The 26,758-nt window shown below is 37.8% G+C and overlaps 1 protein-coding gene across 3 annotated transcripts in view; it reads left to right on the forward strand.

Moving 5' to 3' along the window:
* The window catches only part of ITGA9 (integrin subunit alpha 9), a 228,395-nt gene that overhangs the window by 93,907 nt on the left and 107,730 nt on the right, over positions 1-26,758 (forward strand). For all 3 annotated transcript variants that reach the window (XR_015797714.1, XM_088149934.1, XM_088149933.1), the window contains exon 16: positions 26,415-26,564. Coding sequence is in view for 2 of the 3 variants with exons in the window: in XM_088149934.1 (XP_088006060.1) it covers positions 26,415-26,564 (150 nt within the window). In the remaining variant the exon portion in view is untranslated. The remainder of the gene's footprint in view (positions 1-26,414; positions 26,565-26,758) is intronic.

Below are 26,758 nucleotides of genomic sequence, written 5' to 3' on the forward strand. Positions count from 1 at the left end.
GCACGCTACAACCTCAGGTGGCAACCTGTTGTCTCTGAACAATATTTTTGTATTGCTGCTTATGTTGAGGATCTCCAGCTAATGCATTATATGACATACAGGGGAAAAAAGGCAACAATCCATAATGCAAACCATAACAGAAAATGCAAAATAACCAGACTTTGAGTATTTGGCATGATGACTTGGAGGGAATGGGTGCTGGCAACAAACTGTCTTAGGCCTGCTCAGATCATTATCAGAACTCTTCCCCAAGGTTACTTCGCTGTAGACGTTGAGGGTTAATTCTTTAGCCTTAAGGTTCAGAGCATGCATTTGGATTGAATACTGCTCTGTTTCTTCAAATAAGCTGATTTGGACTTTATTGAGTTTTATCAGGACATTGGCTGAACAGCAAAGGTCCACCTCTGTCAAGGAAGAAAGAAAAGCTGTATATTCTGCACGTGGGAACAGCGTCTCTTTTCTGAAGTTGGGATATGGGCTACAGATGAAGAGCCAGGTATGACAATACCTGAAGAGGGAAGGAGGCCTGCCTAGCTAGACTTTTCCCTCCACTCATCCACTTATATTACCTTGTGTGAAGGATCCAAGAAATCTCTGAATAAATTTCTATTTACAGGTATTTCTTTTGCTAGTAAGCCATTTGGGAGGGTTATTATCTGGAAAGGCAAGACATAAACTCTATTGTACTAATAGAGAGCTGCAGATCATCACACCTTTTGGGGATTTATTACATTTGTGTGTTCCTAAACAAATACACAATGATTAAGTCCATTGTCACACTAGAAAATGCTTCCTGAGCACATCTTGAGGATTGCACTGTTGCTGGAAACCTGTTGTCCCTTTCTGCAATTCATAAACCTGTGAACTGTTTATCCATATCCAAGTAAGAAATAAATATACCCAGGAAATCCAGGAGTCATTCTGATTGTTTTGCAACATCCATCCCTAAGAACTAAATATTCAGAACGTTAACTTTACATTTAATTTTACACACCATTGGAGTCAATGCAGGATTCCCCCCCTCCCTGCCTTATTTTGAGTTTTTTTCAATCGGTTGAACAGAAATAAGACTATATAGTTTGGCCTAGAACTCAGTTCTCATGCCAGTGCTTGAAAATGGGTTCTGCAAAGCAATTTCTACAACTTCTCTTGTAGAAATGTGAAGAATCCCCTCAGAAATGTTGCTTAAATTGCTAGACTTCTTGAAGCACTTTTGTTTTGTTAAGAGGTAAGGTTTTGCTTTGTTTGTTGTTGTTTAGATTTTTTTTATCCCGCCTTTATTATTTTTATAAATAACTCAAGGTGACAGACATACCTAACATTCCTTCCTCCTCCTATTTCCCACACAACAACAGTTGGGCTGAGAGAGAGTGACTGGCCCAAAGTCAGCCAGCCGGCCTTCATGCCTAAGGCAGGATTAGAACTCACAGTCTCCTGCTTTCTAGCCTGGAGCCTTAACCACTACACCAAGCTGGTTTTGTGGGCAAGAACATTCAAATTCACTTATACATTTTGGCCTTGGCAAAATAGGAGCAAACTCCATATAGTTCTTTTTCTTTCCACCCAGGAATTCCAAATATATGACTGATAGGCTGATGGGAGGCCCAAATCTACAACCTTTATCAGTTATCTTATTATCATTGTTTCCAAACAGCAAGCACTATGAATTATTTATATTTCACAAATGATTCAGTTGTTTAGCAGATGGGCATTACAGCTTTAGGAGAGAAATTGTAACAGAATGCCAAACTGAAGTGACCCAATGTGAGACATGATGACGTGTGGTCTTGTTTAGACAGTCACCTGAAAAGAACTTTTGTTCAGATCTTCTACCTGATCATGTGAGGGCTGAAGAAAAATGGAAGCAGAGAATGATCAATGGCCTCATTCTCTCTCCTTATTGATTCTTCAGGTGAATGCCTGAACAGGGCTAATATCTTTTTTGTGGGGGGGAGGCAGGGAAGAGAGTGTCCCAAACCACTCTGTTTTCCCCCAGCTGTCACTGAAACTAGTCAAATATGCACACGTTTTGAGGTATAGCCTTTAATTTATAGCATAATACTTTGTGTGAACTCAGACAATTGGTCTACTCAACATAGTTAAAACAAGCCATGTTTTAGTGCAGTGTGTTCTCTCTCTACATAGCACCTCACTTTGTGTTCTCAAGTGGAAGGTTACATACAGTAAGTACAGCTTCTTAAGATCTCAGCAATCTTATAAAGAGGTAGAATTTTGTAATTTTCAGTGCTTTAAGAGTGACTGACCATATTTATTTAACTTTTTTTTTTCTTTATCATGTCAGAGTAAGCTGTGAGCAGAAACTCTTGTTTGTTAGTCTTTTTACTGATTTTACATAAGCTGCTTTGGGATCGTTTCTGGCTGAAGAATAAAATTAAAAGTCTTTAAATAAGTAAATAAATATTATTCAAATTATGGAAGGGGAAGCTAACACTAAATGAGCTAATAATTTACATGAAATCTCTTAATTTGTGCAGTATCTAAATGTGTAAGCCAGCCTATAGTAATGGGAGTCTCAGGTTGATGTATAGTTTAAAATGAATATAATAAAATCATAAGAACAAAACCACAATACCGCAGGGTTAGAGAATTAGCAGGGAAAGAAACACCAGCATTCAGCAAAGCTGTTAAAAAGTGTAAACCAGCTATAAAATATGCCGTAAGATTTGCATAGCTAAAAACATTGTTGCTGATGGCTAAAAAGGTATGAGAAATGACAGCCAACTTACTTCTCTGATGAGATGCCATTGCCGAGAAAGCCTTTCAAATCTCTCTGCTGATCTATTTTTTAAAAATTATTTTTTAAAAAGTTATTTAAAAAAAAACATTTTAAAATTCTATTTATTCTCCTAGGGCCTATGATATCCCCAACAATAACTCTAAAGGTTTATATTAAAAATAGGCAATTAGCAAAAGTTCAATTAAGGAATGTCATGTTTTAGTAGAGATATATACTGTGAAAAGCCTAATCCAGACTCTTCTAATCTGGGTACCATCCAGATGTCTGCTAAGGAATTCTAGGAGTGGAACTTCACATATACAGAAGCCACTCATGTTAGTTGAGGAATCTAGAACCTCTTTGAACCACTTGTTGAAAATTCATCTCTTTACCTAGGCCTTCTCGATATAAATTTTGGAAGACCACCCCCCGCTTAAATGATTACGTGTTATTTTTTATTCAAGACTGTTTGGTACTTTTAATGTATTGTGTTCTTTCCTGCCGTTTTGACTGTAAACTGCTTTGAAATGCTTCAGCAAACAGGAAATGGTGTATAAATATATTAAATAAATTTTGATTGCTATATTATAATAGAGTAATAAATAATAAGACATAGTTTGTGTAATTATTGTTAAATACCAACCATATTTGAGATGAGATTGCCTGGAGATAGTCTGGTTTGTAGCTTATACTGTTAACCATGGCACTATCTATCTCTGTACTGTACCCTTATTCAGTCTAGTGACTTCCAAATATACTGGACTTCAGCTCCCAGAATCCCCATTATCCTTTACCATGTAGGTTGGGGAATTATGGGAACCAAAATTCATCAGTCTGGAGAATAGTGATATCATAAGAAGCATTTGTAATGGTAACTAATTACTTATATGTGTTCTATATGGAGGAGAATTAGAACTAGAAAAATATGGTCCTGTTGTTTTTAGCCACCATTGATTTGCAAATTGTTACACCAGCTCACCATAAATCTTGCTTTACTATAAGGCTCTTATAATTTCAAAATAAGATACGACACAAAAGCATCTTTGCCAAAGAATTAATGTGACTTTTCTTTTCCTTGAGAGCTTTGACATTCTTTCATGCTGCTGCCATGTGTGTTGTAAATCAGCTATCATCTTACTCCCCAGATATGGCTCAATTTTAAATCCTGGCTGAAGCTGTTTCTGTATAAGTCATGGTGTATTCACAGTCTTTTGGGATGCTTCCAGATCAACCACAAAAGCCCTGATTTTTAATAGTCATCCTTGCCTAGCCGGATGGGTGGGTAAGTGGAAACACAGGGAGAACATGATAAAAGAGGATAGACCCTCTGGTGATCCTCAATGGAAGTTGATTGCCAAAAGCACCACAGATCACTAAACGGCGACTTAAGAGGCCAGACATATATATTATAGGACATATGATCATTGCTATAAGATTCTTTTTAAAAATACATTTAGTATTTCTTCAAATCTTAGTTATTCCCCCCACCCGCTTTTTTTTTTTTTAACTTTTTTCCTTAGTACTCTACTTTGGGCTGCAACTTTGTCAGGCATGTACTACCTGAAAGAGTGATGCTTTCCAAAATTTAAAGAGGGTTAGGGTTATGGAATTCTATGCTAAGAGGGATGTCCTTAAAAAAAAAAAAAGAGTATTGAAAGTACACTGGAATGCATAGATCCTTTCTGAACACTTCTCAAAATGCATTCAGTTTCTGAATGGCCATTGGAATAGGTTTATCAGAGAGTATGATGAATTGCTTATGTCGTTGGTTCCTAGATCCTGAGATTAGAATGAGCTGAATACCGCATTTATAGAAAGTAAACAAATTATGTTGCCATTTGCTTATTTGGCATGATCCGGCCTCTTGTTTGGCTTGTTCAGAGGCAGGAAGTGGAGTTTTCAGCTGAAATGTTCAAGTGCCGGGTAAAAAGGAAAGATCTCTTTCTGAGAACATGGACAATATTGATTCTGCAGACAAATATTAGGCGGATTCCCATGCTTCTAATCTCCTTTTAAAAGCAATGGGGAGAGGGATGGGCATGGAACTCATATGGCTTCATGGGCATTAGCTGGGTCACTCTTTCTTAAACTAAGATCACAAAGCATCAAACGATTTTTTTTCAGAAAAAGAAATATAAGGAATATTGAAATAAAATACAAATAAAATGTGTTTTAATCCTCTTTATTTTCCTTTACATTTGACACATCAGTTATAGATCTTCATGGGATTATGAGTTTGCATGTTACAGCATAATTCATCAATATCTGGAGTAAGATTTCTTAAAGCAAATCTTAGAGTGGATGTAGCATTTGGCTTATTTGATAGTCGTGGTTATAGCAAATGCTTAAAATCCACTTTCATAGACCTGTTGAGAAAAAAACAGTAGATCTTTCAATGTTTTAAATTTAACAGCTCATGATATATGTGAAAGTTCAATCAAAATTGTTCTGGTAATCCCCCCCCCCCTTCTTTGAATGTTATATTAGAAAGATCTGCCAAGATCTCTTCATTCATAGACTCTTAGCATAAGAATTAGTTGCCAGACTAATGAAGGTTCAGAAGATGGTTATGTAACTTGCCAGCTGCAAGTTTTAGTATTATCAGTGAAGAGACCTGCCTCCTTGCTGGAACATAAGAACACTGTTGGGGACTTGTTTGGGTAGGGAAATTAAATAATGCCAACCCCCCAAAACTCTTTCTTTTGGAATGTGGGACCAGCTCACAGGACACTTTTCCCTCTGTTCTGTACTCTGCAGAATGTAGTTTTCTTTTCTTTTTTTTAACTGATTTAAGGGATGTGTCTGAGCAAGGGCTCCAGTGTTGTTTTTAGAATAGATATTCAGGAAAAAAAAGCCTTCCTTCTCTTCAAAGAAACACCCCCCCCCAAAATACCCACAGTTGGATTTTTAGATGAAACTAATTGACAGAGTTTAAAACTTGAATCAGTTTTGTGAAATCAGTTCCCAGTACTCTTCTTTGACTTTAACCCACTTTCCTTGCATAAAATATTTGTTCAGTTCCCTAAAATAGGCTGTTTAAAAAGCAGATTCTCTTACCCAGTGAAAATTCTTCCATTTCATATTATTAATAATAATAATCTGTTTCCCCATCCCAAGCAGATTAGTCAAGAGTCTTACAAAATAGTACTCAGCTATTTTTAACAACATATTTTTTGGATTCAGCATGTGTTTGTGTCTGCTTCATAGGTTTCCTGACAAGTTAACAAATTGCTTTATTTCATTGGCTTTTAAGGCACATGTCTACTTTAATAAGAGGAAGATATAATTTCCAAATAGGGCCTGAATATGATCTGGAATCCAGGCTGCTTTTGAAACATTCAACTCCATTTTTTTTTTTAAATAAAATGATGGAAAAATCTAAACTCTGGAAATGGGGAGTGTGATAGATGTACATGCTGCAGGTTTTAATGTTTTCAGTATTTGCCAAGAAATACATTTATGTTACGTAGCTTGGCTGCTCATGACTGAATTTGCATCCCAGGAAGAAAGGTGAGAAGAGATGGGAGGATTTTAAGTACTGTATCTTCTTCTGCCTGAGGCAAATATGGGCATTTTTTGGGGGGGTTCATGAGATGGCCTGTTGATTTTTATTTTTTTTTAATTCTGGCTGTCAGATAGGGCCCTCCTTCATACCTGAGGACAGCAAGCTTGGAGGATGCAGAATCAATTGTTTAGGATACTTGGCTCTATCCTTCAAGTTATAGTGTTCTTGCAAGGCTAGAAGGAGTGGTGCTACACATGCTCTCAGGTTCACTCACTCACACATTCACTTACATAAATCTTGTGAGCCCCCTTGCTTTCTATCTGAGTTTCCCAGATAGGTGCAGCTAGAGCAGGCAAGACACACAGCCCTGGTCAACAGCTGGGAAATAATTAGGGACACAAATCACTTTCAACTGAACATTGAGGCACATCAGGTTCTTTGGAATACCTGGAGACCCAGTGAATTTAAAGTAACAGCAAAACTTACAATGTACATTTGCTCTTTCTCACACACACACACACTTATCTATGTCCTTCCCAACTAGGCTGCCAGGCACTAACTAGAGGGACAGAAGCCACCAAGTCTGGATCTAAAGATGACTCAAAGAGTGGGTGGGCTTTAGGAACCCTTTTTATCCCCAAAAGGTTTTGCTTTGTTGATTAACTGGGATTGGTTTTTTTTCCATTTGCTCAGGCCCAGTTTCCTTTGTCTGGTTCAGGTGATTTTTTTTCCTTTGTTTCCTTAATGACTTGTTTCCTTCTTATCTACCTCCCTGAAGGGACCTTTTAGACAAGATTCATAGCTTTTTGTCCTCTCTGCTTATGTGCTTGCTTCATCTTTAGTTATGGCAGCTTCAGCCTAGTCTCACAATGGCTGGTAGTTGCATTGCTGCTCCTTACCATCTGCTGCCTTAAGTGGTTGCTTTGCTATCACTAAGGATCACTAGGCTTTATATGTACTGTCAACTTACAATTACACACACACACCTTGAGATGTAACTAAGAGCAGATTCCTGCATTATCTGAAGCTAGGGCTACAAGATGGAAGCAAAGAGTGTGTTCTGGATCTGGATTTTTGCAGCCCCAGATTTAGTAGCCCCACTCGAAGGTCTTACTGAAAAAAAAGTTAAGGAATAATTCATGGAAGGAAATCCTTTAAGTGGTTTACTCACCCAGATATGACCTTTTAGCACAGGATGTGCCCATGAGGTTGATTTTCAGCTCATTTCCTATGTTAGTTTTCCTGGCATCAGGAAGAAATACAAAGGAATACAAAACAGCAACTTCTCAGTGGGCAAATAACATCAGTAAATCTAAATGACCAAATGAGTGTCAGGTTAATTTAAATGTAAAAACACTTTTTATGTCTGACATCATTTCCACTCCTGATGTACATAGTAAGACAAGGATCAAATAGTTTGAGATTATGCTTTGTGTGTAATGAAGTTCTGATAATTGTCAGTGTGATTTATTTATATAAAATAATATGTAAATATTCAGGTTTCACTGAGTTTAATATGCTAACAACACAATCCAGTAAATGTCTACTTAGTAATAACTTCCATTGTACCCTAAAATATCAATCACTATCTGTGCAGAAATATTTCAGGACTGTGTTCTTGTCAGTAATGACAGAAGGAGATTTGGGGCCTATGTGGCCCCAGCCCTTTGGAACATTATCCCCCCAGAGATTAGATTGGCCCTGATTCTACTGGCCTTGGTAAGGCCCTGAGACGTGGCTGTGTGTCCAGGCATAGGGGTAGGAATGTCAGAGCCCTTGAGATGGTTGTACTGATAGCTGCTTGTTGTTTTAGCTTGGCTGATGATTATGCATTTATTTCTTGTTATGTTGTGTTTTTATCTGTTGTTAGCCACCCAGGCTACTATGATGAGATAAGGGTGGGTGAGGGGAATATAAATGGAATTAAATAAATAAAATAAATCTGTGTTATGTGTTTCATTTTTTACTACAAAAATGCAAAATTACAAACATGAGGCAGCATTTGGTTGTGGCCATGGTTTGTTCCAAGGACTAGGAGGATTACAGCAGGAGGGACTAAGGCGTTGGTGAATCCAATACCCCCTCCCTTAGGAAAGTTCCTGCACAAACAAACAGAGCAGCTTGAAACACAGTGAGAGAAGTAGAGGAATATAGACCAGCCATATAACTTCCCAGTTCTTCACCACTGATGTAGCACCCAGTCAGAGAAAGCTTGTGTCACTAAACCAGTTCTCTGACAGGTATCTGTAAGGACAAATTGGAAGAAAAGCATGGTGGTATTATGCATTGGGAATGATTTGGATTTTGCGTGGTAGAGCTCTTTGTCTTTAAGGGAGGCTGTTCTTTCCAAATGTGAGGGTTCAAAATGACTTCATCAGAATTTCAAGAAGGACACTGAGGAGATCTCAAACATATTCAGGGTAACGGGCCTCAGTACTGTTCATCAGCCAGGGCACTAGAATGTACTGCTAACCCTGGGAATTCATAGCAGATTATATGATATGGATGCAAATGATGTAAAACTGGCTTTTTGGGATGTTAAACAAAATACTAGAACAAGAATGCTTCTTGTGTTTGAAATGCTAAATGACTGTAAAATACCTTGACTTGAAGGCAGCACTTCCCCAGTATTTCATCCCAGGAGAATCACTGATAGATTTTTGTTCATTCTGAGGAACAGGGAAAGATTATCCTCAAACAAATTTCTTTTGGGAGGTCTTTTGGTCTTGCCTTAACCAATGAAACTTGTGAGATCTTATAGATTCCTAAGGGGAAAATGGCTTTCTTTCTATGTTGTGTCCTCCTCTTAAGACATAAATGGATAAATAAATCATAAGTTAGTTGATATTCTGGCTTTTGGGCAAAAACATAAGTATGCAAGAGAAAGGGAAATAAAGAATTATATCTGGCTCTTTTGTGTAGGGATAGTTAAAAAGCATTCTGTTGATTTTGGAGGCATGAAATGTGATAGTTTTGGCAGTGCAATTCAGAGGAGAACTTTTTCTTTTATCCAGGAAGTGGTCAGGCTCTCACTGCAGAAGTTGTAAGTATTAACTACATTAAAACAATACTAAAAATACAACAACAACATGCATGGTCCCAGGTAGCCTAACACTGGAATTAGTCACATATTATTTTTCAACTTTACTGTAAGATTTGGGAGAGTGTAATTCCCCAGTTAGTATCTGAACTTTCCCAAGTCTTTCATTAGGCTCCCTTGGCCCAATTAACTATTGATTGGTTTAACAGTCTGTTATTCAGAAATTCATTCAAGTGAATCCAGCTGGGCTGGATAGGATATGTATCTTCCATGACTATAGAGTAAATGTTGAAAGGCAGCACAAAGCATGTGGTTTGTCAGTGCTGCATATTTGAAATACACATTCTTGGGGCTGGTTACCAATTGCCAATATTCAGTGATTCCAGGACTGATGGTTGTGAAAAGGAGCTACAGGTGACTGACACTGATAGACTACAGTAATACCCAACACCAGAGTTTCCTGGTCCTTGGGATCAGGTGACCTTAGAGGCTTACTGGGATGCTGCTATTACCTGTTATAAAATATAAAGATCAGTTGTACTTCTACTACTCAGCTAATTTTTTTCTGCTTCCAGATTACTTCTATGTCAGTCATCTAGCTATCTGCCAGTTTCCTGTTTTTCTAAAGATACTTTTCTGATAGTATTTTGAAATGAATATAAAGGAAGTATGGTTATTTAAAGGAGGTATGGCAGTTCATTTATATGATATTTTATTTAAACTCCATTTAAACATTGCATTTGGAGTTTAAATTTAAAATATGTAAATGAATTGCTAGCTCAAACTCTTCTGCATTAATGTACTTATCAAATCTTGTAGTTTAACAGAAAAATCTCAGCTTTTAAATATAATCTCTTCCTACCACACCTGACACTTTTGAGTTAATTCCCTCTTCCTTCTTACTAAATGTATAGGTTGGCCTGAAATAGAGGTTGCATGCTTTCTTCTAGCTGATTGGTCTACTGAAATGTCTATGTAAATGACTAAATTCTGCTCTGTTGCAATTTTTGTCAAAAATGTTGGGTTTGAATCATCTTTGATTTGGATAGATTGGTTACTTATGTTGAGTCTAGAAGGTTGATAATTCTTAATCTTTATTTCTATCTCCCTAATGTGTAATTCCATGCTTTGTTGATTATTTTATATTGTATCGACCCTAAATTCAATAAATAAATATAATCTGTTCCTTTGAGAATGAAAGGTTTCAGCATTTTGTGCATCTAAGCTGGAGGGAGAAATAGCCATTGAGAATAATAATACAGTATAATAATCAGAAACAATGATCCCAGAGAGAAGGGGATCCTATATTATTTACAGGATTTATGAGTGAAAATATATGTGTATAAATATCTGTCATGCTCCCTCTCCTCTCTTCTGTGAGATGAGAAATGTTAGTTGTAGTCCAGGGTTTAAAAGTACCCAGCTGCTTCATTGCCTGCTGCTTTCATTATTCCTAGGAAGGCCAGCTGAAACCCAGATTGTATTTGAATTCAAACTTCTTCAGGATGTCAGAGACAAAATAGGAGAATTATTATCATAAGTTTGAGGACCTGTTAAAAAGTTATCAAATAAAATGAGGCTGTAGCATCCAGAGGTCCTATTTGTAGGAACAGCCTATTTTGTTCTTGTGCTACCGAATGAAGTGCAATGGGAGAATGCTAAAGGGAATCTAAACCTGTGAATTAGCTGCCTTCTGTATTTTTCCCTGACATTTCTCTGCTATGGCAGCTTACATCTGATATGTTTAATAAAAGGTCATTCTAACTCTTCTCTAGAGGTTAGAATGGATGCTCCCACAAAGAAGTGACCCATTGTCCTGTCTTTATGCCTAAATATCTCCATCCTCCTATATCTCCAAATCTTATAATTCTTGAAGTATGTAGCAAATGATATATACTCCTATAATGGGTGAGTTGCTCATTGATGACATATAGGGCATGGTTAATTACTTTGCTTTCAAACCTTTGGATGGGAAAACTATGCAAAGGAAATGCATCTTCTTTTAGAGGGCTTCGAAGGTATATTTTACCAACACTTTGCTAACATTTTTCTGTACTGCTCTTGGTATCACCTCGTTTCAGTTGAGGAATGCCTTAGAAATGAAGGAATAATATTGAAGCTTATTTGTAATAGACTTGGAATTGCTAACTGCTTGGAATTGTGTCACAAATGAGAGCTTTCTAGGTATTCATTAGATGATTCTTTTTCTAAACAGCTTTAAGTGCATGTTTTACAAAATAAACACATGAGTCATTTTACCACATCTTAGAAATTAGATCCTTCTGCTGTCATTGATGCTGCTCATTTGTAAAATGGTTCCATATAGAAATGATAAAAAAAGCAGACATCATTCAAAGGAGCCCTTTGAGACAAAAAGGTGGCAATTATGTAAAGAGCAAGGAGGATGGGAGATGTCTTTGAAAACGGAGAGTCTTTTTAGAGACACCTCCATGATGATTCTGAAGTCAGGTGGGAAAAACTAGACAGATCTTAATCTTCACCTTTTTTTTTTTTTAATGTTTTAAGCACTCTGATGGAAGAAATGTTATTTTCTATTCCACACCAGGCAGCAAAATATCTTGGTCTGGCCCTCCCACAATGCACAAAGCCAGTGAGGTTGGTTATGTTGACAGACTAGTGATTTGCTGGAATGCAGCTGTTTTTGATGAAAATGAAAATTATTCAAGCTATCATTTAAACATTATTGTTTAAAGTAAAAAAAAAAAATACTTCAGTATATCGTATTAATTGTTGGAACAGTTTGCATGTTTTCTGGTCTGTATGTAATTAGAGACAATATGACCACTAATGTATTAAAAGACATTCAGGCAGGTTTTTCCTTTTCTTTTCCTTTTTGCAGCTAGGAGATTTATTTTCATATCACTAAGTACCTTTAGGAACATATCATTTAAAAGAGGATGGAAGTACTATGTGTTATGGCTTTAGTACTTTACTCAGCAGTTAGTTGGCTTCAATAGTAGGTAGAGTTTGACTGCTACTTCATATCAAGTAGCAGATATTGGGAGGTAGAGAATAGAGGCAAAGTGTTGTGAGACAAGAGCAGTGATGCACCCCTGTGCTTTCCTGTTGCCCTCAGATGTGTGGGGAGTGCTGAACCCCCAAATGTTTTAAAGTAAAAATTATCTTGTTCTTCAGTTCAGTAAGATCTCTTAGAGTCCAAGTAACTGATTTTTTAAAAAGCTTCCTGAAATTTTAAACTTTTGGACAGCCTATCTTACATTATAACAGTGTTCTCACACCAGTGATTCCATAAATAAGGAGGAATGCATGTATAAAATGTACCTGTCCCAATTAAATCTGTAATAGAGAACAGCTTATGCTCTTACTCAACAGATAGTGTTCAAGTATTTATGCCATGCACAAAACTGGCCCATTACTGATAACGAGTAGCCAGGCTTATTTTCTTAATATGACATGAGATCAACGTGGGATGAGATTATTTGCTCCAAATTCAGGCTTCATTGGCCTGATCCAGCAGGACTTTTCTTATGTTTATGCCCCTATTTCAAAGCATAGTAGTCTGGTTCATACTTAATACTAAACTGGAAGTATTATAAAGGAAGTTTGTTTCTAGTCACTCCACAGTGAGATGGGCGGTGGCTAATTTGAAATATAAATAAATAAAAATTAATAAACCACAGTAGATGAGTTTGAGCACCATATGAACACAAACCAACCACATTACATTTGTGAGCCAGACATTAGATTTGGAGGAACACTGAATACAACAAGAAGAATCTTGGCTCTGGCAAATGCATAGTCATGTACTCTCCAGACTGCCAGCCCTGATCAATAAATATTAACAGACCCTGAATCAGTATCAGATAAAAGCACAGTACAGTATGTATTTATGGAGCCTGCATTTCCCTTTCCTGTGAAAAATGAGGTTTCTGATCCAGTTCCTGTTGAAATCAAGGCCAGGAAGGAAGAGGGGCAAAGCTGAGGATAAGACAAGAGGTAAGCTGTAGCAGGAAACCATGCTTGGGTTTATAATACTGTAGAACCAGTTGTCAAAGCTTTTCAGATTGATCCAGCCTGATCAGATGCACTGCAGACCACCACTGCTCATGAACCTTTTTACAGATTTGACCGAGTATCTTGTAGTTCCCACACTTAACCAGATCTTGTCAGTGGGATATTCATTAAAATAGGAGGAACTAATAGCTAGGAAAAGTGAATGTATGGAAGAATTTTTAAATGACGCTGAAAACAAATTTTCAGCATACACATTCAATAATAAATAAATAAATAAATAAATAAATAAAACAAATCAGCTGTGGACCTGATATATGGAAGACCCCGCCCCCTCTACCAAGTGATGGAGGAGCAGTATTGCACAATGAAGATAGTGGTGGAGTATTAATCTGAATTTCCATCTTTGTTTTATGAATGTATTGTAGCTTTAGGTCAAAGATGCAAACTATCTGAATCACATACATCAGATGAGAAAATCAGTATTTGCTTGGATCCGTGTTTATTGTATTTTACAGAAGTTCCTGTTTTTTTCCAGTGAACTCAGTCACACTTGAGTGGAACAAAGACAGATGGAATGGCTCATTGCAATCCATTGCACTTCAGGGAATGTTCATTTTTCTATGAAAGTGGGGGAAAGGAGATGTTTGGATTAACATGTAAACTAAACTGATTATAACATCTCAGACTGTTTTTCTCTGTGCCTTTTGCTCTCTGGATCCCTTTAAACTAGAACAAGCCTACACTTCTTTTTGGGCAGTTGGTAATGTATTCTCTTCTAAAGAGAGATTTGAAAAGCCTGCAACATTTTAGATGTAGCATAGCTGGAATTAAAACATGCAACAGGCCTTCCACTTTTGCAAAAGTGACTTTGGCTACCATCTTGTGCATGTTTACCTGGGAAAAGAGACTTATTTACCAGGTGCCCTTATTCACACACAGGCGTAACTTCACAGGTGCTACATATCTACAGTTAGACCTAAGAGCTGCATAGGCTGTTAAGTCAGGGTCACATATGCATGAACATATCCACTCTTGCAAATTCTGATACTCACCAATTTGGTATAGATATAGAATAAAAGGCAGCTAAATGCTATTACTACTGGTACTTCTCTTGCTGCTGCTACTTCAGTAGAAGTCTCTCAGTGGGTCTGCAATAAAGTAAAAACTATAAAATCAAGTTAGAACCAGGAATATTTAAAATGAATCAGAATGTTATCTGCATTGAAATGATTGTGCTTGGCTTAAGATTTTAGGTAACAGTTTCCCAACAAAATGAACCCAGGAACTTTCACATAGAACATGGCATCTTTTAAATACTGACCATGTTATAAAAGAGCAGATATCTCAACTTATGTCTTATATGCTAGGATTTCTGTATATCAGCAATTATCTTGGTGCAGATCTCTTTATCTATTCTGATCTTCCCAACCTGAATCCTCTGGTTATGTTCAGGATGGCTGACCTAATGAAGGGAAGAAGCATGTATCTTTCTTAAACAATGGATGGGGTCACTAAATAAGTTCTTGCTTCTCAGCACTCCTTCAGAACAACCCTTTTATCTTTAGAAGTCTCCTAAGCCAAGTTTCCAGTTATTATCCAGGAAAAATATCAAGCCATACCTGTCCATGTATAAAGAACCATCATGGGTTCTTTACTTTTGGGAAAGTAAGTAAACATGCAGAGGATTTTGTTGCTTGTCTTCAAGTCTTGTCTGGAATCATTCTAGCCATAGTTGTAAATGGAAGACTACTCCCAGTTTAGTAAATTTAATTGGAGATGCAACTGTAGTAATTTTACCAACTACTGATTGAATGTTGTACATGATCTGTGATAAATAGGGCCCAAACTCATTTTTTGTGTAATTCTGCTGATAACACCAGTTCCTAAAAGCTAATTTCTAATACACGGGGAACTTGAATTTTCTAGTATAATTTTGTTAGAACCAGTTTTTTTTTTTTTTTTAAGTTGCACAGATAATCTGTTGCAATGCCTTATTTTCCATGATAATCCCCAAGAACTATTTGGTGACGAGTCATTCAGTAGTCTGAAATATTGCTTGCAATTAGCTTTAGGAAAAGTAATCAAATATTAGAATATTTTAAACCTGACACTGATTGACTATTTCAGTTTACCAGTTTTTCTTAACATATTACTTCTGTTTCAGTTACCACATACCACATTCTTATTTTCTTAAAGATTTGTGGATGGAGAAGGTGGTTTATTTCATGCTTGTTGGCTGGGGCCTTCAAATATTGATTGCCTCAATGGTGAGATGCAATTTGTCCTTTTGCTCATCATAATCTATGCACATGAGAAAGAACTCAGAGGAATGAAGTCTCCTATCTTGTGGTTTCCTTGGTGTGGACAGAGGCAGTGTGGTTCTGAAAGCTCCATAGAGTGTAAATCCCCAATCTATGGCATAAGAGTTTTTAAGAGGAAGGAGGGCTTTCACATCATGATGAATTTTGTTGCTGTCGGAAGGTTCAGTCTAATCCCAAATTTACTGCAGTAGAAAAAATATCTCTGAAATTATTTTACAATTTAAGATTTATTTGGGGACTGAAAGAAAATGATGTGCTTCCTAGTCTTGTTTTTCAAGAGGGCCAAGACACTCTTTACAAATGAATAGATTGTAGAAGCTTGCTTTTCATTATTAAAACTGTACAGGTAGTCCTCACTTACTGATGGTAATTGGGACTGAGAACTCTGTCACTAAGCGATGCGGTCATAAGGTGCAATGTCACATGACCGCACTGACTTACGATGGCAGTTCCAGCAATCCCAGTTGCTGTCAGGTGAATCCCACACAGTCTCAGCATCCCACAGTCACGGGATCACCATTTGTGACCTCCTGCCAGTATCCCCACTGACTTTGCTTGTTGGAAGCCAGCAAATGGGGATCCCGTGACTGCGGGATGCTGTGACATCGTAATTGCAAGCTGGTTGCTGAGCACCTGAATCACGATCATGTGACCACAGAGATGCTGTGACAGCCACAACTATGAGGTCCTGTTGTAAGTACTCCTTGTTCTGCACCATCATAACTTCAAATGGCCACTGAACAAGTGGATGTTAAGCAAGGATTATCTGTATGCTATATTGCTTTGTACAGTGGATAAAAGCTAGCAACTAAATCTTGACATGGGAGAGTAATACTGCAATTCCAAGCATTTCCAGGCTTCAAACTATATACGAAAAAGACAGCAAAATTGAAACGTTTTATAAAGTGATACTTATAATTGGGGGAAAGGAGAGAATGACTGAAAATAGATAATTTTACATGTACTGTACAAAGCCACTATAGTTTCAAGGGCATGTCTGCTTGGATTTTGTTTTTTCACAAAATGTTATCAGTGAAGTTTCATATTTAAGAGATTGGCAATGTCTGATCTCCCAATGAGGATTTATGTGAGATTTTTAAACACATTTTTCTAGCTATATTTTTTAACTAGCATTTGTTAAAATAAATGGGGTATTTTAGTTTAATCAACCCAGGTCATAAGCAGAAAGGATAGAAATAAATTTGAGTTCCAGACACTGAGGGAATATGTGTTTTCCTAATTTGTATGGTGCTTCAACCTGAAATCCACATGCCCATTGCTTGTTTAGTTTATTCTAACCAGGTAATGGAACCCCCCCCCCATAAGTTGCAGTATATATGCAGATTTATTTTAAAATAGATTTACTTTAAAGGGCCTTTTTCCATCTATAAACAATAGCTAGCAGTGTCTTTGATTTATTTTTAAAGAAATAAGCCCATAATGTGTAGGGATTGCAGATTTTTTTTTTTAAAAAAAAAGCAGTGGTAGGCAATTTAGCGTTGCATTACTTAAATCTATAAGCTTTTGAATGGCCTTTCCCCAGAGTAACGGCATTGTCGTTTCATTTGTGCTTACGCTGGCCATTTACAGTGACAACATCTGCTAACCCTAATTGCTGCATAGATTGCCACCATCCGTTATGCTACTAAAGTGTGATGTCAATGGAGCATGTTCAGAGTGTAATTGAATCATTCACAAGGGTGGGCAAAGACTTATAACATGGAACCAATGTCTGTGCTTTTGCCTTCTTGATGCCTACTAAACTTGTCTGCATTTAGAACTCCCATTCCATGGTCCATCATATTGGAAAAGCACAACTGAGTTACATATAAATATCTCTTCTCTTTTCCATTTGCCCAGCTGGCTGTGACTGTAGACTTGAAATCTCAGATTTATTTTTCTTTATCTGTACTTTGCACACATCAAAGTAAGAGGAAATGTGTCATGAAATAGAAGATAAATTATAATTTTTCCCCCAGCATTTAACTTTATGGTGACCTTTCTGCAGTGATCATTTTCTCTCCTGCCTTTAAAATACAATGTGGGAGAGTCAAATGGGCTCAAATGTATTGGTTTTTTTGGTAGGATAAGAATATTTCCAGAGGTATTTGAGGACTTATTGAATGCTTTGCTTGGGAAGCTTCTATGTGAGGTCAGTATGGTAACTGGAAACAAATATTGCATCCTGTACTGAAAATGTTAGTAAAGAGGTACTTTGTGGCTGCTTGCTATGAGCTAAAAAAGACAGTTCCTAGCTATCCAATGCAATTGCTTTTTTATGGCTGTAGCTGAATTGAATGAGAGCCAGTTTGGGGTAGTGGCTAAGGCATCAGGCTAGAAACCGGGAGACCACGAGTTTTAGTCCCGCCTAGGCACAAAGCCAGCTGGGTGCCTTGGGCCAGTCATTTTCTCTCAGCCCTAGGAAGGAAGCAATGGCAAACCACTTCTGAAAAACCTTGCCAAGAAAATTGCAGGGACTTGTCCAGGCAGTCCTTGAAAATTGGATGTGATTAACTTGGCTTGATGTTAAGAGATAAAGGCCACTAACCTCAATGTGTTAAAGGGCAATTCTGTATGTCAAGTATAGCTGTACCAGTGAGAAAGGCACTCTACCTTTTACCTGGAGGTCTCTCCCTGTAGCAGTGTTTTGTCTATATGGGAAGGGTGCAGGGCATCTCAGGGCCGTAGATGGAACGTGCCACGTCCAAAGCATCATGATTTCCCTGAAATCCCCAGAAACTTGGCAGGATATAAGTATATCTATTCATTGATTACAATGAGAAGTATGATCTACTCCTACTCTGGCTGCAGAAAATTATAGGAGTAGGGTTGGAGTAGAGGTTCTGCCAAGGGAGTTCTCCTACCCTAAGTGACTTGTAAGATTGCTCTGCTAGTATGGATGGAATGACAACTTAACTGCCAAACAATAACTGTGTACCAAAATAACTGCTGTGCAGATTTATTCATAGAGTAAAGTATTTGCAGGCAAGTACTTGTTACATTTTTATGTAACAGCTGCATCTTGTATTCAGCTTTAGCCAGTTCTCTGAATTTCTTTGAAAATCTTCGCCATGGTTATATCATATGGAAGGCATGAGCAGAAATTATTGAGTTGGATTATAAAGATAGCCATAGAAAGTTTGCAGTGCTTTTCCACATGTGGCTTCAGATCTCTCTTATATGTGGACTACCTGAATAACTGGAATCCAGGACTGTTGTGGACTGTTATTATGGTAAGCAATTCTATCAGATCCTTGAATACTGTATATGATTGCAGGCTAAAGGCCATTCTATCTTGCCACAGTGACTCGGGTCTTCATTACTGTTTGTCTGGATTACGGCAGAGCACTTTATATGGGGCTGCCATTGAAGATCATTTAGAAATGTAGTTAGTGCAAAATGCTGCAGCAAAAGGGCATATCTGTGTTTCAAACCCTACATTGGCTTCTAATAGGCTTCTGGGTACAATTCAAAATGCAGGATTTGACCTATAAAACCCTATATGGATTGGCACCTGGATACTTACAGGATTGTCTTCTCCAAATGCAAACAACTTGGCTGACATGATTTCCCAAGAGAAACTGCTGCTGATCCCCATTTCCATGAATACACAAGACACTGTTTCTCTGTTGCCCCTTAAAATAGCCTTCTGTTTGAAATCAGACCTTCGTCCACCTTAATTTCATTCAGGAAGCTGCTTGAAGTTGACCTCTTCCACAGAATATTTATGGACCGAATGGATGTTATCTAGGTTGGTTGTGATTTGGAGATATGTTTTTGTTTGAAATTGTCATTTAATTTAAATGAATTATTTTACCGCTTTATGTTAAGTTTTATGCCAGCTGGAGTAGCAGACTCAGATGGGAAGAGAAACCACCCTCTCTTTTTATCACTCCAGTATCAATACCCGCTAAGGAGTCATTGTGAAGCAGAAATGTTGCTCTCCATTCCTGAAGTCAGTGTGCTCTTGACCTTGTCTTTTCCAACTCACCTCCCATCCTGGTTGTTTTATAACTCTGACTTTTTTTTTTTACAGAACTAGTTCTTATGAACTGAACCAGGCTGGATAACAAACCTAGGTTCAGGTGCTCACTGTTCATTGGTAACTTGTTTCTCTTCCTGAGAATTCCTGAAACTTAAATCAGATTTGGATAGGACAGTCTTTCAAATAGAGGATATCTTTGGACAGAAGACTGTTCCCATGCCCTTAACATATGAATCATTGTCAAACGGAGAGGAGAAATAAGATGAGGCACTTGGTAGAGTAGAACCAGAGAGTCCAGGACCAAGTGATGAAACAATTGGGTCCTTCTGGCGCTGAAGACTCCAGCTCTGAACCAGAATCCCATCCACTAAGTCCTCAGAAACACCATTTCCTCCATGTAAAGCACCAGTAGTAAAGTAGAAAACATTTGAGGCTGGTTTATACGTGGGCGGGTTAGTGGTTCACATAGCTTGGCTCTGGGAATAAGGACTGACTGGTGCTATCTGTGGTCAGGCAGAGGCCAGGAGCTTTCTATAGTTAAGGATTCATTGGAATGCATGGTTGTGCTTGGAGATAGCCCAGTGGGATGTCTTTTATTTTGATTCAAGTCATGTAAGCCTCTTTGGAAGCTTCAACCCTTGTCTGAAACTTATGACTTGAATTCTGTTGCCCTTGAATCCTGATTGCTGGTACCAGCTCTGTGTAAATTGAACATGGACATAACATGATTATGGCTTTGTTTGACAAGTTTGCCGCTGCTATTAGATCAAAATCTTGAAGTGCTTTCTCTCTGTGTGTCCCATTTGTAAGAGGCCTGTAAAGTAGGATGGATGACCATGTAGTCACAGTAGTGGGCAGCCATATAATGCATTTGTTCTCTTAGGAGGAATTCAGGAATTCCCCCCAAAATTATGAATGCATTACCTGAAGATGATTGCTTTATTGAAAAAGTACAGGGCCAGGCTAAAAGGTGATCAGACACACTTTAAAAACATGCTTTGGAACACAAGTTTGATTGCTCCATGAAACTGTATATTTCATAATCTTTAATTAAAAAGAAAAACAAATTATGGCAGAAATTTTATCTTAAGAGATATCTTTCATTTACGAAAACTAATAAATGCCCTATGAGCATCAGTTCGGATACCTGCTTTTAAATAGCGTTCAATGAACTTCCTTCTTTTGTATAGTACATGCTCTGAAACCTGGATGAACATCTTTCAGTTGTGTATATTTCATGTTTTTAAAATGGAGGAAGACTGGTTGAAGTTCAGGGGATATCAGGCCACATATGAAATAGATAGTAGAAAAGGGCAGCTTGTTACAACAATTGTTCTGACATGTCTGGTTTTTCCTAGCACGCCAGAAGTGTTGTTGTGTTGGATTTTGAGAGGGCTTTGTACATAAACAGCATTTAATGTACCATGCTTTATATAAGCTTGCCAGATGTTCTTGATAGACCAGATGTGAGTGTATCACCTCAGTGCTTCATATCACTGCCATTAAAATAGGACAGCATTATTCACGGCATATCAGCACTTTGTAGAGAGTTTGGATTGTGCGCGTGTGAAGGAGAAAGGGTCAGGCAGGAGATAATGAGAGGAGAAAAGAGGGAAGAAAATGCAGGATTTGGAGACGGTAATGGTAGCTAGAGAAGGGCTATGGCAGAGGAGGTGAAAGTGGGAGGCAGGAGGACTCAGTATGGCAGATTATGAGATCATCATCAAAAGGAGGGAAAGCAGATTATGGTGGGCGTGTGGATCAAATGAAGAGGGAGAAGTAAGAGTGCTATCAGTACTATTAATTTTTCTCAGTTGTTATCAGATCAGCCATATTCCCCCTGCCCCCAGAGTATGTAGGAACTGCATGAAATCAGCAAAAATGGAGTTGAATGAGGACTAACAGTAGTGCACAAATCAAATGCTTCAAAGATGGGCTGTCAGATGTGGACTGCAGAGTTCCAGACATCCACTAGAGTTAAACATAAGAGAATCAGTAAGACTGTGCACTGCAGTACTGTGTATTGAAATCACACATTATGTTAAGCCATAATTTATTGAATTATGGCTTACTAAATATTACTAAATATATCACATTTGGGTGATTTGTATAATACACTAAGACATAATCCATGGTTTATAGCTCATTAGGATTAGGGTTTAAACCCCACAGGATAAGCTAAACCAAATGAACTACATTAGGACATAGAGTGATGTGCCAAATAATACTATGGATGGGCAACTTTTAGACTCTAGTCTCTCTTCTTTTGGTTCTATATCTTTAAAGCAGACAGAGTAATTCCTCTGGTTTATTTTGTTCTGTGCCTTGCATTTCTTGGGTTAACTCTTGAACTCTGGTTGCCTATCTACTCTTAATTGTTCTGGTATTAGTAATTGCTGGGTTTGACCTCCAGTGTTGCTTAGTAATTTAGGATTTGGTCCCTCTTTCCCCCCTTTAATTGCAGGTTAAAAAAACAGCTGAGTTGGGTAGACACTACAGTTAACAAATTCAAGCTCTTCCTTACTCCAAGATAAAAATCCACTTAGTACATTATGACTGTATGAACCTAAAAGATAAGAGACTTTGTATTGTTAATTCAAACAGTCACACTGATGATGTGTGAAGTTTGTTTATCACACACACAAAATCTGGCATAAGCGGGCATATGGGAGCCACTGTATACATACAAAAGGGGGTGAGAAATGCATATCTGGTTCTAGTTTTCGTATTAGATTAATAACAGGCTTTACATATTAGACTTTGAGCACACGTGATGATCATCACTAACAGCGGCAAGCAAATGATCAAGCTGCAGGGTAGTTCAGAGATAGATCTTTGAAATGTTGGAAATTACCTTATAGTCAATTGGGGAACAGTTTGAACCATAATAAAATATGATGTACTATGCTTCTTTTGCTTGGTAATTTTAACAAAGTGTCATTTCAATTAATCGATTTACTTATTTGGGGGAATATAATGAAGTCTGCTATGTATACAGCTTCTAAAATTAGATGACTGCCTCAGGCAAGCTACAACCTTTTTACTGGCACGTCGGAGAGTATATTTTCCTAGCCTATGTTTATATCTTCACCTGTTTTGACAATTAATAGTGGAACAAATTGACCTTCCATCCAGGACCATATTCTGCTAGGAGTCATGAAGCAGAAATTAGGCATGGTGATTGAGTCATTATCTAGTTATCACTTTCTGATTCTGGTATGGCAAGGTGGATGTGATTCCTTTGTTAACTTTAATGCCATGAATTTCTGACTGTCTCACAGCTATGAATGTGATAGTAGTAGGAGAAGATGCTTAGAAGAAGAAGATACTGCATACACGTATTTTTTTTCTTATAGTAGAAGTGAGCTAGAGCAAAAGAGCAGCTTCAGAAAGAGGCTCATAGAGATGTGTTGGAGATGAAGTGGTTTGTATATATGATCTACCTGGATAGAGATATATATCTACCTCAATTTTCTGAGGAAACAGATGATCTGGATCACTTCCTGACAGGGTTCAGATCTGGGCATAGAATGGAAATAGCATTAGTCACTCTGGTGGATGACCATTGTCAGGATCTAAAGGGTAGACCATACTTCTCTTTGATCTCTTCCTGGTCTGCCTGCAAGGGTTGGAAGTCAAAAATAACAATTTATGGTGTTCTGCTTCTAGCTTGGTGGACAGTTCCAATCAGTAGTAGTGAGGAAGGAGCAGTCAAGTATATGGCAATTCCAGTATTGGGTACCACCGGACTTTGCCTTCTCTCCACTGCTGTTTAAAATCTGTAGGTGCCACTGGGAAGTGCCATTCATCAGTTGGGGGAGAGAGATCAGTGTTTTAATAATATATGAAGGAGCTGCAAGTTCCGCTGGATTCAGCAGAATTTAAACAGAAGTCTGCTTAAAATCTGATGAAATAATAGTAAATCCCACCTACCTCCTTCTGCATCCAAGTCTGAGTTGTGAAGAGCAACTAACTCTTGGCAGGGAAATTAAAATATAACATACCAAGGCCCATAGGCTTTGGTAATAGTTTACAGTATGTACTTGGTGGCAGGAGAACTGCCTGCATATTGCATTATTGAGTCCATATGTTCTCTAGAAAGTTGCTTCTCTCTGTACCCTGTAAAGAGATCAATTGTAGAAGCAAAATATGTGATGTAATGAATTGTTGGTATAATTTGCATGAAAAAAGCTTAATTAAAGGCAAGGGACTTGAAGAAAAAATATTTATCTAGGGCCCTCTGGAAGGGGATGTCCACAAATGTGATTACTCTGACTTCTGGTTGTCACAGTTTTCATCAAAGAAGTGAATCAGTACATTCCCCAAGTGTCTGGCATTTATGATAGAGATTTTCACACTAATTTAGAATCATGGGGTGGTTTAAACAAAGGATCTAGTGGATTTTTAAGTCATAATCATTTAGTCATGAAGAAACTTTGGACAAATACAAAACCATTTTTCTTCAACTGAATGCATTTGTTATCATCTGATTTTTAATTTCCTTGTATAATGTAAGCAACAGTAGCAGCTAGGTTTTTAAAATCCATGGGAGTTCTGCTCCACTCACTTTAATTAGGGATGCCTTCATACATTTGAATAATTGAATCATAAAGTTTTGGAGACTATCTAGGCCAACATGCTTTTCTGTGCAAAATGGAACCATAAAACTTACACACACATGCTTCTCCACTGTGTAAAATATTCTCTGTGTGTCTTTTGATTAGAAAAAGGTAAGTCCAGAGTAGCCACCCTCTTTAAGACTGAATGATTCTGCTCTCTACATAATGGATGGCTACTCTGCTCTTGTCTCATTCATTTGTATTCAGAAGGACAGATCCATCTGTACCTTCTGCCAGGTTTTGACACAAGTACCTGTCCTTCAGTAATGATTGTCCCTGACTTACTTCCTGTCAGTGAACCACATAACATTATTTCCCTTCTACTGAGTCCTTTGGACTTGCAATAGCATTTAAAAATAAAAACTTGAGTTGAACCTGGCTTCTGGTGACTATCTGGACATGACCATATAGTTTTCTTGATAATTTTATAGCAGTGATTTGCCATTTTTTGTTGAACTTTCAGTCTAGTCTTCTTGGTGGTCTCTTGTCAAAGTGCTAACCAAATCTAAGCCTGATTAGCTTTAAAAAGATCAGGTAAGATTGGCTAGGCACTCTCATTTATTAACATAGTACTACCAGTGGACTGCTTGGGAATTTCTGGTCCACAGATTGGAGCGTTAATGAAAGATCACAGCAAATCTGTAATCTTAACCCAGGATTGTTCCTACTCATGATGCTAGCAAGCCATCTTTGTCCTTCAGGATATAATCAGCTGTAAGTAGCTGAAGCAGGCTTATATTCTTCCTCTCAATTTTGTTGTTTCCTTTTCCAATGGAAATTCAGTATTCTGTGCCTACTAAATATATTTGAGTTTAGCTTGCCTTAGATCTTTGTTCAGTAGGAGCTCACGGATACTTTCTCCTTGACTGTCGGTAGCCCTCTTCAATGTACTTAAAATTGTGTTTTGCTGCTTTTCAAGACTAAACGTTTTCCTAAAGCAGTTCACAAACTTATTAGCTCCAGTTCAATTGGCATTCATCCATAATGCAATTGAATCATTGTCAGTAATATCAGTTATTCAGTGCTCCAAGTTATAGGGAGAGAGAGAATAGAGTATGGCCTTCTCACTTTTTGTGATGGCCCCCTTGCTCCTGCTGTTAGGGAAGCAAAATGCATATATTTTAATTTTTAAATGAAGAGGTTTTTTTTGCTTTTCTTCTCATAATGTAGGCAAAGTCATTGTCTTCTCAAAGTTCAGCAAATTCCTTCTGAGTGTTGTGGGATTTCAGTCCATTTCTATTTGCCACCGCCTCCTCCTTTTTTTTCCTTCCTCTGGGTTCTTTTATAGTCAGTGGCCGTAGATAGAGATCCAGGAGCTGGATGCTTCAGAGGACAGTCTGAATTGTTCATAACTATTTTTGTCTCTAGCTGTCCTACTGTCATGCCTTAATTGCAAGCAGTGAGCAGAACAGTGTATCTAGTTGTTGCCAGCTACTCTCCAAATGTCATATTTAATTTAATATGCTTGGGACGTGTTAACCCCCGTCTTATTCCAGTCAGGATTTGGGTGGGTGGGGGGAATGAAAAACTGTGGGGAAGAAGAAATGGAATAGAATATCTTCGAAGATATCCTGAACAGGAGCACTCCACACATTTAGTTCCAGGTCTTACTAGCTTTATGGTATAATGGTTTGTTACAGTTATTGGTGGGATTTCAGTGAACAGCTGAAGTGGATTTGATGGATAGTTTGTCTGGTTCTTACACATGTTATGAAAAGGTCCTTAAAGTCATAACTTCGGCACAGAATTGCTTTGTCAAGGAAAATAGCTTCATTGGTTCTGAATCCATGATTTGACTAACATACATTGGCTCAGCTTGTAGTTTTAGTATAATATCTCCTATAGGTATATTGGCCCCCTTCCCCACAAAGTTCTGTTTAGGAAAAGGAATCTCTTATGACAATAATGAGCCCTACTAAAGTGCAAATAATAAGCTTTTGTTCTCAAGGGAGATGAACTTGAAAAGCTGGTGAGAGCTACTGGAGGTGCTGATGGCAACTTCCAATCCACAGTTTTCAAACTGAAATTGGAAAACATCGTACTTTTAGAATCAAGTGTAAAAAATGAACCATTCATCACAAAAAGAAATAAAATACATGAATGAGAAGAAAGAGGAGATGATGCAAGAAGAGAATGCCCTGGCATGTGCCTCCAAAACCCCCTCTGTGCTTTGAATAAAACTGTTCTCTTTTATCATTCAATCTTTTACAGAGAAGAGTCAAAGATGTGATATCACCAATTGTCTTTGATGCTACGTATAGCCTTGGGGAACATATTGTGGAAAAGAAGGAAAAAGAATTACCTGCACTCAAGCCTGTACTCCGATGGAAAAAAGGACAGAAGATGTCTCAGAGAAACCAGGTTAGATATTGGATAATCTTCCTGTAAAAAAATCAGCAGTGTTGGGAAGAAACTATGTTGTCTTTTTCCCAAATGGGAAGGAGATGGGATTCCCTTTTCTGAATGAATATTCAGGATGGCCATATTTAGAATTACCTTCCTGCACTGAGTAGGAGATAAACAGAAGCAGTGCTTTCATACAGTTTTTCTAGGCA

Source organism: Python bivittatus, unplaced genomic scaffold (assembly GCF_059951505.1).
Source record: "Python bivittatus isolate LINGU-HERP-01145 unplaced genomic scaffold, Pbiv_v1 ctg000610_np1212, whole genome shotgun sequence".
NCBI lineage: Eukaryota > Metazoa > Chordata > Lepidosauria > Squamata > Pythonidae > Python > Python bivittatus.